At 39.4% G+C, this 18611-nt stretch overlaps 1 protein-coding gene across 3 annotated transcripts in view; it reads right to left on the reverse strand.

The window, feature by feature from the left end:
- xrn2 (5'-3' exoribonuclease 2) overlaps window positions 1–18611 on the reverse strand; it is a 108459-nt gene that overhangs the window by 21112 nt on the left and 68736 nt on the right. For all 3 annotated transcript variants that reach the window (XM_059986273.1, XM_059986271.1, XM_059986272.1), the window contains 7 exons: window positions 12351–12434; window positions 12007–12101; window positions 11829–11908; window positions 11156–11212; window positions 10993–11061; window positions 8434–8565; window positions 6573–6700 (listed from right to left, as the gene is read on the reverse strand). In XM_059986273.1, coding sequence (XP_059842256.1) covers window positions 6573–6700; window positions 8434–8565; window positions 10993–11061; window positions 11156–11212; window positions 11829–11908; window positions 12007–12101; window positions 12351–12434 — 645 coding nt within the window. The remainder of the gene's footprint in view (window positions 1–6572; window positions 6701–8433; window positions 8566–10992; window positions 11062–11155; window positions 11213–11828; window positions 11909–12006; window positions 12102–12350; window positions 12435–18611) is intronic.

Consider the following 18611-nt stretch of genomic DNA (forward strand, 5'->3'; position numbering starts at 1 on the left):
AGACTGAACTATCCCAATCAAATCAAAGACTGCTGATGGAAACACCTACAACATATATTTTAGGGTGGGGGGGGGGGGGAGAGGAGGAAAAGTGGCTTCTGATTGACTACACTGACCTTTCACTATCTATAATCAATTCTCAGCACTACTAACCTTTGACATGTTTTTCTAAAGATGTAATGAGACTGTGGGGGTGGGATTGGATGACGATGGAATAAATGCAATTATATTATTGCACTAATAATTCACATTTAAATGTTTTATAACACTAAAACAAGATCCAACTGATCGGGCAAATTTCTGAATCTACAAAAGAATAAAAATTAAAAACTGGAAAAGATACATCAATTCTCAGAATTACACAACAAAACATGAAATAGCCTAATGCACACATCAAAAAGGAAACCTGCATAAAGAATGTATAGCCATATACGCCTACATCTACAAAACAAGTATTTTAAAATTTTGCTTTTTTGCAGAGGCTACCATAAGAGAAAATGGGATACTGGCATATGGTAACACAATTTCCTGCAAGTGCTGAAATCAGAAAAACCATTTAATAGAAGTGTCAAATATGCCCAACTGTGGAAGCCTTTGAATGCTCCTTTTCCCAAATGACATTTTACTGAAGATGCAATATTCTGTACTGTATACAAATTAAATGCAATAGGTTTGAAGATAGGTTTGTTGGAAAGGGACAGATGTGCTAGTCTAGAAGTTAATTATCTCATTTAGTATAGCCATTACATTCAGAATTCCTTTTTTCAAATTAAAATAAAAGCAACTACATTGAATTGACAACTATGAGATTGGCGTAACAAAACAATAGCTTTAATGATCATCCTACTGTCTGAACAGGTTTTAGAAAGAATTAACAGTCACCAGAAAATGCAACATTTAAGTAAGATTTAACAAAAGATCGCATTAAGTGGATTGCGAGTGGAAGAAATTTCAAGTAAATATGCTGAAAATCATTTGCTGATATAACTAGTTGTAAACAGACAAACCTGGACATCTCCATTAAAAAAATAATTAAAAAGCATACTTACTCCTTTGAATTCTTAACACGTCAATAGTGGCCATAAGGTTTGCTAGAATTATTTGACGAAATAAAAAGTGGATGTTGTTTACTTGGATTTTCAGAGGGCCTTTGACAAGGTACCATACATGAGGCTGCTAAACAAGATAACAACCCTTGGTCTTCCTGGAAAGATACTAGTATGGATAGAAGACTGGCTGAATGGCAGATGGCTAAGAGTGGGAGTAAAAACTAGTGGCATTTTGTAGGGATTATTGTAGGATCCTCTACTTTTCACGCTATATATTAATATTCTGGATGACAGACTTAGTGCATTGTGACCATGTTTGTGCTTATTACAAACACAGAGGGAAATGCAAGTAGCATTCAGGAAGCAAGGAGCGTGGGCAAAAAAGTGGCAGACAGAATACAGTGCAGAGAAGTGTAAGGTCATGCACTTTGGTAGCAGGAATAAAGGCATAGACAATTCTCTAAACAGGGAGTGTACACAAAAATAAGAGATACAAATGGACACGGGAACACATGCAGCCATTTCCCTGAAGGTTAACTTGGAGGTTCAGTCAGTAGTAAGGCAAATGCAATGTTTGCATTCATTTCCAGAATATAAAAGCAAGGATATAATGCTGAGGCTTTACACAGCATTGGTCAGACCACATTTGGAATACTGTGAGCAGTTTTGGGCCTCTTATTTAAGAACGGATATGGTAGCATCAGAGAGGGTTCAGAGGAAGTTTACAAGAATGATCCCAGAATGTAAGGGTTAACGTATGAAGAGTGTTTGATGGCTCTGGCCAGTACTGGAGTTTAGAAGAATGAGGGGATTCTCACTGAAACCTCCTGAAAAAGGCCTGGATAGAGTGGATGTAGAGAGTACGTTTCCAACAATGGGAGAATCTAGGATGAAAAGGCATAGCCTCAAAATAGAAGTTACCTTCCTTCAGGAAGAATTTCTTTAGTTAGAGGGTAGTGAATCTATGGAATTCATTGCCACAGACCAAATCATTCAATACAGATTTATAGGTGGCGATTTATAGGTCCTTGATAAGTAAGGATGTCAAAGAATTCAGGAAAAAGGGCCATTAGTAGCCAGTGTTAGATGAGACAGGAATTTGGGACTTTCTTACAACTGGTTGAGCAAAATAGCTTTATTCAATAAAGGGAACACAAGCCAGGTACATGAAGGAGAAAGGAACAGAAGGTAAATTGAAAGGGTGGATTCCTTGTGGAGTTTGAACAAGGACATGTACAGTATGTGTTGGACAAATGTCTAGTTTTTGTGTCCTAAAAGAGAAACTGATATGGTTTTCATCTCTGCTGAGGATTTTGGATAGCAAACAATTAAAACTTCTACAGATACATCAGGAACATAGAAGTGTATTAGCATATCCACATAATAATGCAGCTGGTCATTTTGACAACCTGCACATCAAATTGCTAGAATTCCTTCTCAAAATAAGAAATGGATGACATAAGAATGCAAAGAGAGAAGGACTAAAAGTGATATACAAAATCTTCAATTTATTTAAGATGATCTACTACAAATCTGGTGTACCAGACTACTTTCAGCTCACGTACAAGGGAACAAGGGCAGGAAAAACAGGACCTATCAGCAAGTGAAGATAGTTGAGTGGGTAGGAAAGGGCTGAGGGATTCAGGGGAATTTCTACTACCTTACACTTGCAAGTATTTGATCTTTTATAATCATAGAACACTACAGGACAGAAATAGGCCTGTTGGCCCATCTAGTCTGTGCCAAACTATTAATCTGCCTAGTCCCATCATCCCACACCTGGACCATAGCCCTCTCTACCCTTCTCATCATATACCAAATTTCTCTGAAAGGTTAAAATTGACACCACATCCACCACTTGCACTGGTAGCCCACTCCACACTCTCACCACCATTTGAGTGAAGGTAGTCCCCCTCATGTTCGTTTAAACATTTCACCCTTCATCCATGACCTCAAGATGCATTTTCACCCAATCTTAGTGGAAAAAGCTATGTGTATTTAGCCCATCTTTACCCCTCATAATTTTGTATACTACACCTCCTTCGATCTTTTACGTTCTAGGGAATAAAGCCTTAGCCTATTTAACCTTTCCATTTAACTCAGGACCTCAAGTCCTGTAACATCCTTGTAAATATTCTCTGCACTCTATCTTACTTATATCTTTTCTTTAGGTCGGTGCCCAATACTGGACACAATGCTCTAAGTTGGACCGCAAGACATAGGAGCAGAGTTAGGCCATTTGATCCATCGAGCCTGTTCCAATAATTAGTCATGGCTGCTCCTTTTATCCCCTTCTCAGCCCCACACCCCAGCCTTTTCTCTCCCCGTAACCTCTGATGCCGTGTCCAGTCAAGAATCATCAATCTCTGCCTTAAATACACCCACAGATCTGGTCTCCACAGCTGCCTGTGGTAACAAATCCCACACAGTTACTAACTCTGGCTAAAGAAATTAGACCTCATCAATGCATTATACAATAGCATCCCAACTCTTGAACTCAAGAAATTGATTTATGAAGGTCAACATGCCAAAAAGCTTTCTTTATGACATCACCTGTGTCACCACTTTCAAGGAATTATGGATCGGTACTCCTAGATCCCTCTGGCCTACCACACACTTCACTGCCCTAGCACTCACCATGTAAGACCAACTCTGTTTGGTCCTCCCAGAGGGCAACACTTCACACTTCTATGTATTAAATTCCACCTTCCATTTTTCAGTCCATTCTTCTAGCTGGGGCAAATGCCGCCGCAAGCTTTAATAGTCTTCCTCACTATCCACTACACCCTCAATCTTGGGGTCATTTGGAGATTTGCTGATCCAGTTTACCACACTATCATCCAGCAGATTGTTGATATAAATAACAGACAACAGTTGACTCAGCACAAATCCCTGCGTCACACCACCAGTCAGACAACCATCTACAGCCACTCTCCAGCTTCTTTCGTGAAGTCAGTGTCTCATCTAATTTACTACCTCATCCTGAATGCAAAGTGCTCTAACCTCCTTGACCAACCTCCCATGTGAGAATCTTGTTGAAGGTCTGGCTAAAGCACACTTAGACAACATTCACCGCCTTGCCTTTATCAACTTTCCTGGTAAACTGTTAGATTAGTTAGACACGACTTACCACAAATAAAGCCATGTTGGCCATCCCAAATCACTCTCCGTATATCGAAATACTTATATATCTGGTCCCTTAGAATACCTTGCAATAACTTTTCCCACTATTGATGTCGGGCTCACCAGCCTATAACTTTTTTGCTTATGCTTAGAGTCTTTCTTAAGCAATGGAACAATATTAGCTATCCTCCAATCCTCACCCGTGGCTAAGGATGTTTTAAATGTCTCTGCAAGAGCCCCTAAAATTTCTTGAGGAAGCCTCCCACAGGGTGCAAGGGAACACTGTCAGGCCCTAGGGAATTTCCCTTGAGACAGCAAAAACCTCCTCCTCTGTAATCTGTAGTGTAAATAACCTCACTGCTGCACTGCCTCACATATACTCAGCACCTAACTCCCTGAACTCACTTTGTAGGACCTCATCACCCATTGTTATCCATAAGATTGGTACTGATGTGGACCACAACCTCTGGCTGCTCACCCTCCCGCTTAAGAATGCTGTGGATTCAATCTGATGTGTCCCTGACTCGCACCCGGGAGGCAACAAACCATCTGGAAATCCTGTTCGCTTCCACAGGACCTCCTTTCTGTTCCCCTTGCCAACAAAACCCCTATTGCTACAAGGTCAGCTTCCCCACCCCTTCCCTTCTAAGTCACAAAGCCAGACTTAGTGCCAGAGATCTGTTTACTGCAGATTCTTCCTGGAAGGCCATTTCCCCCCACCCTCAGCAGTAACCAAAGTGTTATACTTATTATTGAGAGGAATAGCCACAGGGTACTCTCCTCTGGCTGCCTATTCCCCTTCCCTGTCCAGATAGCCATCCAAGTACCCACATCCTGCTACTTTGGGATTACTACCTCCTTGTAGCTCCTATCTTTTCCTCCCGTATGAGGCAAAGTTCATTGGGCTGCAGCTTAATGCACTTCAAGCAGATGTAGTTATCAGGGAGACTGTGGGGGGTGGGGGGGGGGGGGTCTCCCAAAGTTCCCATATCTTTCACAAAGCCGATACAACTATCTCTGGATCCATTCTCAGCTCACTATCTACTAACAGAAAAAAAACAACTCTTACTGGAAACTTGCTTAGAGCCTGCTTCTCTGCTTGTCCAAGCACGTTGAGCCAAAGCTGGACCCTGTACCACTCACAATAGCCACTCCATTTACACCTCTTTTCTTCCTTATTGACTCCAACAATGACTCACTCCCAACGAGACTAGCAGTTTTCAAATGGCTCCTCCCGTGCAAGGTGTCGCTCTCTCACTTGCTACTTCAAACTATGACTTATTTTTTCCCTGTAAAATGCTTTTCCCTGCCATTTTCCCCCTTGTCCTCCCCTTTAAAACTTATTTTTCTCCTCCCGGTTATATAGGTTGCTTACATAAGCAAGAGATGGTGAGCTGGGGTGGAGCAGATAAAAAGTGATAGATAAAATTAATCTCAGGTCATAGAAAACTCAAAGCTTTTCACCATTTGTCCAAATTAAGTGAGAATGCAAGCCAGGAGACAATTCATAAAACATTTTATACCACCTCTAAACCAAGATAAATTTCATCTGAATGGTAATTTTAAAGAAAAAAAAGCCCACACAACAGTTACAGGATATCAATCATTGCAGTAGTATTTGTTTTATATTCAGTACATTTAAGGACAGGCTGCCACATCACCAAGATACCAAAGAACAAAACTGCATCAAGGGGAGACCCCGAGTTTACAGAACAGGCAGTATGAAGACTTTGAAAAGTTTAACATTACTGCTCCAACAATAGGAAAGCTGAGCCCTTGAACTACTGAAAGGCAGAATTTAAAAAATAAATCAACATAGCCATTGCACTTTGACTTTCCCTTCCATTCTGCAGTGTAAACCATTTCTTCTCTTGAACTGCTCAGACATTTACCAATTGCCAAGAGTTGGAGAAGAGCTACTTTATATTTCCAAAGGGTAGAATGAACACAAGGACTAGTAGGCAGTCCAAGGGTCCCGGAGGTCATAGTTTCAGGATGGGAAGAAAGAATATTGCTTAGATGCTCCAGCTATTGCTTGTTGGAAAGATGTGGATTAAAGAAAGAGGGAGCAAATATATTTGAAGTCATTGAAATTGAAGGGGCACCGGGTGTAATTTGTAAGAACTGAGGTATCTAAATTGGATTTACTGAGGTAGGGTGGTGGACAAAAAAAATTACATGTCAGCTAGCAGGTCAGGAAAGGAAATTAAAATTATTTTTTTCAGTTTTACAATTAATTTCTGAAATGGAGAATAAATACAGCAGCTAGACTACAACTTTGTAACTTAATCAACTATTCCCATTTTATTTTCATTTGTAACTGTATTTCTCCAATTTTAGGCCTTAGTTTATGACAAATTTACTACTTACTCTGTCAATCAAGTTCATCAAATAACTTACTTGGCAGTGGGACAGTAAGAGATGGTGGTGCTCTCATCAGTGGGGGCCGTGAATTTTTCGCTTGTTGATAACTAGGCGGAGGAGTGTAACTGTAAACACCCTGAGAGCGGTCTTTTGACATAACATGGCTAAAACAAAATTAAAGAAACAGTATGTACACTTATGCATATAATACAAACCAGGTTATTGTATTTTTAACTATTAGGTGTGTTTTGATTTGAGTGGTGGGAATTGAAGTTAACAGCTTCCACATTGGTCTAAATCTTCCACCCCTGAATTATCTCTGTCATTTCTCCCAAAACTTCACATCATGGTCTGGGTGCCAAGCTCAGCCAAATGTAAAATACAATTTTTACAAAAGTACTTCACAAAGCAGTGGACTCTTTTTCTGGTTCATAACTGAGAACCAAATTAAGAAAGTACATTTTTGTTAGGAATGTTTGGACCTTCTATAATAATTTACTATTATAAGGATTGAGAAATGACATGGTAAAGGTCTGGTTTGATGCCACATAATTAGAATAGATTTTCCCACTTGCTAGGGAGGCCAGAACTGGGTACCATAAAGATCAGGTAGTCCCCTAACAAGTCTAATACAGAATTCAGGAGAAACCTTTACCTGGACAGTTAGACACACTCAAGGGGAAGCTCAATACACAAGGAGAAAAGGGTATATTAGTGAAGCTAGAAGGGTGGGAAGGAACTTCTGTGGACCATGATCTCATGCAAAAACTTTGTAATGAAATATGGTGTTATTTGCTGGAGGTAATGGCATATAGATCAATCATCATGGAATGCATGGAAGCAGAAAAGTTCCACACGAATCTAAGCTACAAATAACACACCAATTACAGGAGCTAGTGAGCTACTTCAGTCTGTACTAAAATCTGTATCAACAGCAATTACCTGGATGACAATAATGATTTCTATTATCTATTTCTATGGCCAGTATGGAAATGGATCAACAACTTGATTAATACACACTCAGTGCTGGGAATGACTATGCAGCAATAGCCTCATCTTTCCAAGATATTCCTTATTTGCAATCTAATTTCTGTACAAGCTGGTGGAAAAGGAGCAAATCCAAAATCAAACACACACACTGAAGGCACTATTTCCAACCAACAATGAATTGCATTAGATCCAGAATAAGCTTCACTTCATTTTGTTTTAGAGATACAACATAAAACAGACCCTTCTGGCCCAATGAGCTGCACCGCCCAGCAACCCACCAATTTAACCCTAGCCTAATCACAGGACAATTTACAATGACCAATTAACCTGCTAACCAGATGGGTTTTGGAATGTATAAGAAAACCTGAGCACCAGGAGGAAACTCACACGCTCACGGGAAAGATGTACTAACTTCTTACAGGATTTGAACTTCAACGCCCCAAACAGTAATACATAGTGTCCTACTGACCGCTATGCTACCGTGGCACCCCAAGTCATGAAATAATGAAACCACTCCAAGCCAGACATCATTAATGTCACATGCAAGAACGCCTCTACAGTTCAAACAAACTTTGAAAATTAGGATTCATATTGGGTAAGAGCTACAGTAACAACTGAAAACTGACCAATAATGAGTGTGCAACAATCTGAATGGGCTACAGATTGCTCAACACTCCAGGCGGTATACTTCCTCAAAGGATAATACTCTGTATAGAAAAAGAGCAACCCTTCAGAATGGGAGACATGTAGAGATATTCCATCAACCTCAAAATAATCCCCACTTTAGGTTTCATGTACATTAACATGTAAACTCAACATCTGAGAGCCTTGGAAGGTTGGAAATAATCTTGCTGATCAAAGAAATTCACCAAGCCTTTTAACTCTGATGACCTAATAGGTCACTTACCCCAACGTTCTAAAAGCTGACTGGTCTAGATGGACCTGCTGCCGACTGGGATTAAAGCCAAGTCTTGGCCGCCAAGGCTGTTTTGGATTTGACTGCTCCCAATCACTTGGTTTTAATACCTTTGGAGGCTTCCTGAAATAGAAAGGAGACACTAAGCAAGTTAATATCATACATCCAACCGTTCAGTTAACCATTTGGCTTTGGGAAAGGATAATTCAATTTACTCCACACTTCAGGTTTTGCTTCATAATTCTTCAAGATACAGTTTCCTGAAGCACCTAGTTAATTCAACTAAATCACTTTGCAGATAATCTTTTCCAGATCTTAACAAACTCTTATTTTCCCTCAGGTTCTTGCTAACAGAAATAATTCCTCTGTAACTTGAACAAAAAAACTCCCTATTTTTATACCCCTATTAGGTTTCCCTTGATTGATTTTGCTCCAGAATAGAATAATCCCAGTTTCTTCAATCCCTTCAGTAACTTCTCCACAGTCACATCACCCTCATTCCCTTGCCAGAGCCTCAGCATTTTTACTTTTATCAAGGGGCCTGATCTAAATCAGAGTATAACAGTTGAAATTCAACACAATTTTTTTTATTGTATCCAATGCACTTCTTACAAAGCCTAGTACCAATATACTTCTGCAATTGCTTCAATTCCTTGAAGTGGTAACAGATCAATTTATTTGCTACTTTATTAAATACCTCTTGCAAATCATTTCACGCAACACCAACTTCACCGTTTTCAGCAGCATCAACCGTCTTCAACATCCGCATAGCCACCCATCCAATTCGTTAGCAAAGAAATCAAATGGATTCATATACAATTTCTCTTTAACATATCCAACCTGGCTGCTCAGTAACTTTTTTTTAAAAAAAATCATCAAGTGAGAAATAATGGTCTCCAGTAATTTTCCACATCAGTAACATTGGATTCATGACTCCTCTATTTGCAGAAAGCAAAGAGTAATAGTTGCAATAAACCTACTTATGCCTTTGCTGTTTAGGAATTAATCTCTTCACCTTTTGCAAAGTCCTCATTCAGTAGCCCAGTCATGTGACAAGAAAGCAAAATAATGCTGGAAGACTGACATAAAAATAGAAAATGCTTGAAAAAAATTCTCATGAAATAACACCTGCTGGAAGAGGAGAAAGAGAGAGGCAAAGTTCACATTTCAGATCTGGTGAAAGAACTTCAACCTGAAATCTTATCTAAAGATGTTGCCTGACTTGCTCTACCTCTTACATTTTTTTTAACCTCAATGCCCTCTGCCTAGAATTTCCTAGCTTTTTCACATCACTCATTCTTCCCTCTCACATACATTCTCCCCTTACAGATCTCCTCTACTATTTTCATATCTAGTTAGGATTTCTGGTTTCCATTTGTGTTGATGTGCTTTTTACACTCTTTAATCACTTTCTATCCATTAATTAGCCCAACACACTGTAATCTGCCTTTAGAACTGTAATCAATCTCAGCAGAGTGGGTTGAAAACAAAACCATGTAAAATTTTAGAATTATTTAGTATTTCTCCCTTCAGCACTTTCTGCAGAAGTATGCTCCCTCTCTCCCAACACTGAAGCAGTTTCTTTTTCCAATATGCCATGAGCAGTAGTACTGTGTTGTGACTCCAACAGCAGGAGATACGTGTTCAGACAAGTGCACACCAGGCATGCAATTGACAATTATTTTTAAAAAACAACACATCTTAATTACCCTAACTAAGGTATCAAAGGATCCACTTCCACCCTAACTCAAATTAGCTAACTGCATACAGGCCTACATACTGCATTCCTGCCCCTACACCTCCTCCCTCATTCCCATTCAGTGAGACCAGACCTAGATTGGGAGACCACTTCGTCAAGCACCTATGCTCCGTCTGCCAGATGAAGTGGGATCTCTCAGTGGCCACCCATTTTAATTCCACTTCCCATTCCAGTGTATCCATCCATGGCCCCCTCCACTGACACAATGAAGCCACACTCAGGTTGGAAGAACAACACCTTACATTTCGCCTGGGTAGTCTCCAACCTGATAGCATGAACATTGATTTCTCGAACTTCTGGTAATGTCCACCACCCCCCTTCATCATTCCCTATCCCCTTTTCCCTCCCTGACCTTATCTCCTTGCCTGCCTATCCCTCTGGTGCTCCTCTCCCCTTTTCTTTCTTCCATGACCTTCTGTCCTCGATTCCCCCTTCTCCAGTCCTGTATCTGTTTCACCCATCAATTTCCAATCTCTTTACTTCACCCCTCTACCCCACCTGTTTCACATATCACCATGTGATTCTCCCTTCCCTTTTACTCAACTTTTTTCTCTCAGTCCCTTCAGTGAGCCTGAAATGTTTTATTGTACTCTTTTCCACAGATACTGCCTGGGCTGCTGAGTTCCTATAGCATTTTGTGTGTGTTGCTTACAGGCCTTGAAGACAGGAAATTTTGTGATCACTTACATATACTGACAACACCCTTAAACAGATGATTATTGGCAAATACTTTGAGTGCTACAATAAAAGCTAAAGCCCCAGAAAAAAATGCATTTTGAAAAAAAACTTACACTGCTGTAGGTAACAAAACAGCCTTGAAAATATAGTTGTCTTCAAACTGAGGATCCTTGAATAGTATACTATAAGCAGGTAGGGAAAAGTTTGCATTAGAATGATTTGTATTTATTATTTACATCAAAATGTTTTGAACATGTGACCAGAAACTAAACTCACCTGCATACATTATTCTCAATAATGTCATTCAGTGCTGGTATAGGAGAAACTACCTTCCTAAAGGAAAAATAAATTTAATGAAATAAACATGTGTCCCACAAAGCCAGTTTGGTCTTTTAATTTATTCATTCAAATTCAATCAAAATTGCAACATCCCAAGTTACTAACCTTTACAATTCACCAGTAAAGTTTTATACATATGGCAAGTACAAAGCAGTTGCAAATTTTCATCCTTCCTCTTTCCCATACACCCACCCCGCACTTTTTGAGAAGCAGCAATTCCTTTCAAAACAGGATTCAGAAAGTCACAGTGCAGAGACTGAAAACAGGTTTTAACTATTGACAATTCTACATCTCAACTTTTCAAATCACAATCTAGCACTGAGCTATGAGACCTCCCTTACAAATGAAATTCATTTTCTCTGAATCACATTAATCTTTCTAGTACACCTTTCACCTTCTCCTGAAACAGAATATTAAACTTACCAAATGAATCTCTCAAAAAAAAATCTGAAAGGCACACCTTCTCTAGTACTTAAATCCAGTTATTATGAACATTATATATCACATTTTATATATATATATATATATATATATATCACATTATATATATAACATTATTCACTCCAGTACACAATAAGGATATTTCAATTTAGAAAAAAAAAGTACTTACTTCCCTGGCTTTATTAAATCACTCTGTGTTGTTAGTAGGCCTTTTATACCATGGCAAAGTTCAGGAGACATTTCAACACCCTAGAACAAGAAGTTTAATTTTGTATGGTGAAGAATGCCAGGGGAAGGGGGGGGGGGGGTCAATAAGCAGCAGTACAAATTCACTGTTGCACACTTACCTTATCATCACCATTTTGCAACTCAACAATAAAGTCGAACATTTTGTGGTGTTTTTCAACAAACAAAACATCACTTCCAAGGCTATTCCGTCGAACTGCAATTAAGATATTCCAGAATTTAATTCTATAGATACTTTCAGCATCTTTTCTCAATTCAATTAAGCTATGCTAAATCTACTCGGTATAATTAGTACTGAAGAGTGTAGCAAAATAAATCATTTTCTTAGTTAAAGCAGAAATGTTTTAAAAAATAATTATGTGAAATCGTTAAGCCAATTATCCACATTCATTATTGTTGGCTTTTTGAACTTTAGATACCAAGAAACTTGTATGACCACACTTACTTTCATCAGGGGTGAGATCAGGGTAAACCTTTTCCAGAGCTGCTCTAAGCCGCCGTTCATCAACAAATGGTAGAAGCGCAACACCTAAAGATGCACACAAGATGTCCATTAATGCAGGAAATAACTAGGTAATAAATTTTGATTGGGCTTGCATAAGTAATTGAATTGTTAACCTTGCCACTTTACACAAACTGGCAATCCAAGCAAAATACAAAATGTTTTCACAGGAAATCAAGGCAAAAAAAAAACTTTAAAAACACTCTAATACAGCATTAATCCTACTCTTAAATTTAACCACTTGGAATACAACTTCTGGGTATCCATCAGTGATTACACACCATTCTATATGCTCAGTGAGTGAGTAGGTGTCAGGGAATCTATTATGTATCACTCCAATTCTTTCAGGATACTCTAATATTATTTCTAAACTTGCACAGGATAACATTATTCTGTGCAACCTGGCATGAACATAATCAACACTTAATCATCTTTTACTGCTTGAGCAAATGTAGTCACTGAGACACGACAAAAGAATAACATCTGCTCCCCGAAACAATTCTGACCAGGTGATAATGTTGGCTGAAGCACAATTCTTTGAGATCTGGATGAATGCTCATTTAATACAAAAAAATCATCCCTATATCCAAAACAGAAATTAAATAAGACATTCAAGTCCAACTGAAATCTTTCAAGCAGGTACTGCAGGTCATAAACATGAGAAATTCTGTAGATGCTGAAAATCCAAAGCTAAACAGTACAAACTGCTGGAGGAACTCAGCAGGACAGGGAGGATCTAAAGAAGTGAATAAACACTCGATGTTTCAGCTCAAGACAGTTCAAGACTGAAAAGATGCCAGAATAAAAAGTTATGTGACATACACAGTGAATCAGAATAAAGAATAAGTCAAATAAACAAAATGATAATCATAATGCAATTGGATGCTGTGAAATCTTTTCACGTCTCATATTCGACACAGGGAGAAGACAAATGTTTACCTACGTTAGGGTCTGCTCATCTCTAAAACTGAATATAAAGGGCTTGTCTGCATGAATACAAGATTCCTCTTCAATGTTGTAAGCTTGTTTTAACATTTCAACACCCCTGAAGTTATCAATTGTATCTGCTATCATCAGTCCACTTCTGTTTACGTCTGTAGGATTTTCAAACATGACCAGATGAATCACCTGATTCTCTTAAATCAGATGGAAGCTCAAATGAACATTATGCATAAAATCATCAGCTGGCTGAATATAAAACAGTCACTAAAATCAGTACGAGAGTGTAAAAGATGTGGGCGTCCTAGTGAATGGTTTGCAAAGGGCAAGAATGCAGGTGCTGTGTAATTAAGAAAGCTAGCAGCATGTTAGTGTATTTTGCAAGAAGAAATCAAATTCAAATTAGCAAGGCTGTGTTTTTAACACATCGGGCATTGGTAACATCTGGAATTGTATACTTAAGGACGTATGTTAATGCACTGGAAGCAAATTTAAAATGGTTTACAAAACAATAGCTGGAATGGCAAATGGTGGCTAAATGGAAAAAGTCTGGACATTCCAATAGTATCTTCAAAATTTGTTGTCTCTTCTATCATAGAAATCAAAGGCAGGAGATGCACGGAAACATCACGACACGTAATTCCCCTCCAAGCTGCTCACCATCTTGACTTAGAAATGGATCACTGTTTCTTCATCAGCACAGGGTCCGAATTCAGAACATCCTTAAGAGTCTCACTGTGCTACTGCATCTTCAGAGGGACACAATGCTTCTCCAACCACAAGGGTTTCCCCTGGAGTTCCAGTTTTTTTTTGCTTACATCCCAAAAGTGTGCAGTATGGATGTTAATTGGCCACTTTTAGGTGCCTATGTTGTTTAAGCGACTGGTATAATCTCAGGTAAATTGATGGGACTGTCAGGAGAATAGGTTATATGGAAAATTAATGAGAGAATGGTATTTTCTTGGGACATAGTACAAACGTTATGGGCCCAACTGGCATTCTATATCATTAGGAAATGAGGTGAAAAAAAAAATATCTTGACCAGGATCCACTCCCACAAAATAGTTAGCCACAATGTCAAGATCTTGTTGAGGAGGCACATTAATGTTGATTTGTTATTGGTTACCAATTGTCAAGTTTTTTTTCCCTTAAAATGAACACAGACTTTTCAGATACCAGAATTAAATCTGCTCTTTTGTCCTTGAAGAATGGTTGCATTGAGTTGCAGCTATGGGAGTAAATTTAATCAATTTCTTCTATGTTTTGAGGACTTCTGTTCAGCCAATCTGCACTCCTCCTTTTCACATTTAAATACCATGTTAATCTTTTACCATCGTGAGTGGCTGTACTCAAGGTATTTACTGATGTTTACGTCATGGAAGAGCACTTCCTGCTCTCCTTTGTGGCTTGATGTGTCATACTACATCTGAACAGTTCCATATCCGATTTTTCCAGTAATCTCGTCTTCCTCCTCCACCCTGAAAGGCTGCTGCTCTACTTCCATGCCTCTTCTTGATATTCAACATTATCTTTTGAACATTGACAGTGGCCATCTCAAGCACAATATCCATATCTATAAAATATTAGATTAAATCCATATTCAATGGCCCTTGCTGTGATACTACCATTATGGATTAGTCTGTGATCTTTATTAATTGACCTTCATCATTACTATTTGTTTATCTTAACAATTTTAACTTGATTCTATTACTTCCCGTGTTTGGTTGCAATCAACCAGAACATTCAAATTATATGCTTTCTTCTAGTTCCACTTGTTATTTCTACCACTTTTGGATTCCCAGAGGAAGCCATCTACATTGGCAAGATCCACATTTAAACAGATTACCAATTCTTTTATCAATACCATGGCAAAAATGGAAGTACTACTCTAATTCTTGTGTGACTACCTCTTAAATTGATTTTCCAATATATTGTCTGCCCACGTGCAGAATGAATGTTATCACTTTTCTTCTCATTCCTTGCCCAATTCTGCTGACTGCACCATTGGGTTGCAAATTTGTGCCCAAACCTCCAGGAGAGATGAACAACTTTTTATTTGTTCCAGGTTTGTTACAACAGGAAGTAAACAAATCATATTTACTAATTTTCTCCCGATGATATGAACAGATCAGTTCTTCCTCACTGAATCAGTGGTCTCATTGATTTAGCATTGCTACTTTTATTGAGTATTATTTGACACTCTTAGGCTCAGCTCTTATGTTTTCAAATTTCACCTAATGTCCTAGGCAATCTGTAACCATCTGTTTCCTCACACTCAAGATTGGCAAGGCATGCAGCGCAAAATATTTGGAAAATTGATGCACTCATCTTTAACCCCTTTTCTGCTATCTTTATTGGGCTGATAGAACATTTTATTGATTCAGATCATTCTCACTGATGTGAGTTGAAGAAACTGCTTTGGATAATGTAATAATAAGAGATCTAGGAATCGTGCAACGTGTACTTTACAGAAAACCCTGCTACATTTAACGTACAGCAGGGCTTTGCTTCCAGATGAGTTCAATGACTTCTGTGCTTGCCTTGACTGTCAAAACTTCACGAACTCCCACAGACTCTGATGACCTTGTGATTTCTGTCCGAGGCCAATGTGACAGCATCCTTCAGGAGGGTGAACCCACATAAAGCATCCGCCCAGATGGGTCACCTGGTGCAATACAAAAGACTTGTGCTGATCAACTGGCTGGGGAGTCACCAACACCTTTAACTGCTTGCTTCAGCAATTTGAGGTATCCAACTGCTTTAATCAGGCTTCAATTGCACTGGTGCCCAAGACAGATGTAGTAACCTTCCTCAATGACTATTCTCAACTGTGATGAAGTGCTTTGAGAAGCTGTAGATGATATACAACAACTCCTGCCTGCAGAGCAATTTGGATCTGCTCCAATTTGCCCAACAGCTGATGCTATTTCATTGGCTCTTCGCTCAACCCTGGAACATCTGGACAGCTAAGATGCAAACATCAGGATGCTCTTACTGATAATAACTCTCCATTCATTATTTTCCCATCAAAGCTAATCAATAAACTTCAAGACCTTGGCCTCAATACCGCTTTGTGCAACTGGATCCTCAATTTCCTAATGTGCAGAACCCAGTAAGTTCAGATTCATGTCAGCATCTCCTTCACAAACTCCATCTGCACAGGTGCACCACAAGGCTGTTTGCTCATCTCCCTGCTCCACTCACTTTACTCTATGACCGTGTGGCTGAGCACAGCTCCAATGCCATATTTAAGTTCACTGACGACACTACTGTCATTGGCTGAATCAGATGACAAATCAGCTTATAGGAGGGAGATTGAAAATCTGGCAGAGTAGTGCCCCAACACGTCTCATTCAGTGTCAGCAAGACCAAGAAGTCGATTATTGACTTCAGGAGGAGGAAACCAGAGGTCCATGAGCCAGTCTGCATCAGGGCATCAGAGGTGGAGAGTGTCAGCAATTTTAAATTTTGCGGTGTTATCATTTCAGCGGACCATGCTGGGCCCAGCACATATGTGAAATTACGAAGAAAGCACAGCAAAGCCTCTACTTCCTCAGAAGTTTGTGAAGGTTTGCCATGACTTCGAAAGCTTTGACAAACTTCTAAGGATGTGTGGTGGAGAGTATATTGACTGGTTGCATCACAGCCTGGTATGGCACACCAATGCCCTTGAATGGAAAATCCTACAAAAAGTAGTGGATATGGCCCAGTCAGTCACAGGTAAAGCTTTCCCCACCACTGAGCACATTGCAGAAAAGCAGCATCCGTCATCTGGGAGTCCTGCCACTCAGATCATGCTGCTGCCAACAGGAAGGTGATACGAGCCTCAGGACTCACACCATCAGGATCAGAAACAGTTATTACCCCTCAACCATCAGGCTCTTGAACCAATGGGTCAACTTCACACGTCCCATCACTGAATTACACCCACAACTTGCGGACTTACTTTCAAGGACTCAATCTTGTGTTTTCAATATTTATTGCTTATTTATTTATTTATTTATTTATTGCAATTTCTTTTATATTTTCAGTTTGTTGCCTTTTTCACATTGGTTGCTTGGCCAATCCTATTAGGTGCTATCTTTCATTGATTTTATTATGGTTCTTAGATTTACTGAGTATGCCTGCAACAAAACAAATCTCAGGGTTGTATATGGTGATATACAGTGCCTATAAAAAATATTCACCCCTTGGGGGTTTTATTGTTTTACAACATTGAATCACAATGGATTTAATTTGGCTTTTTTTTTGACACTGATCAACAGAAAAAGTCTTCCATGTCAAAGTGAAAACAGATCTTTACATAGTGATCTAAATTAATTACAAATATAAAACACAAAATTATTTTGACTGCATAATTACTCACACCCTTTAAGTCAGTATTTAGTAGATGCACCTTTAGCAGAATTACAGGCTTGAGTCTGTGTGGGTAGCTCTCTATCTGCACATTTGGACACTGCAACTTTGTCCCATTCTTTCTTACAAAACTGCTCAAGCACTGTCAGGCTGCATGAGGATCGTGAGTGAAGTCCAGGCACAAAGTCTCAATTGGATTGAGGTCTGGACTCTGACCTGGCCACTCCAGGACATTAACATTGTGTTTTTAAGCCATTCTGCCTAGCTTTGGCTTTATGCTTGGGGTCATTATCTTGCTGGAAGACAAATATCCCAAGTTGCAGTTTTCCTGCAGACTGCATCAGGTTTTCTTCCATGATCTCCCCGTAATTTGCTACATTTTACCTTCTACCTTCACAAGCCTTCCAGGGTCTGCTGCAGTGAAGCATCTCCACAGCATGATGCAGACACCACGACACTTCACACTTCATGATGTTTGGCTTATGCTAGACACGGCACTTAGTCTAACAGCCTACAAGCTCAATTTTAGTTTCATCGCAACATAGAACTTTCTTCCAGCTGACTTTAGAATCTCCCACATGCCTTCTGACAAACTCTAGCCGAGATTTCATCTTGAGTATTTTTCCCCAACAGTGGATTCTCTTTGCCACTCTCCCATAAAGCTGCAACTGGTGAAGCATCCGGGCAACAGTTGTTGTATGTGCAGTCTCTCCCATCTCAGCCACTGAAGCTTATAACTCCTCCAGGGTCTCTTGGTGGCCTCCCTTACTAGGCCCCTTCTTGCAGAGTCACTCAGTTTTTGAGGGCAGCCTACTCCAGGCAGATTTACAGCTGTGCCATATTCTTCCCATTTCTTGGTGATTGACTTAACTGTACTCCAAGGAATACTCAGTGACCTGAAAATTTTCT

Source organism: Hypanus sabinus, chromosome 12, assembly GCF_030144855.1.
Source record: "Hypanus sabinus isolate sHypSab1 chromosome 12, sHypSab1.hap1, whole genome shotgun sequence".
NCBI lineage: Eukaryota > Metazoa > Chordata > Chondrichthyes > Myliobatiformes > Dasyatidae > Hypanus > Hypanus sabinus.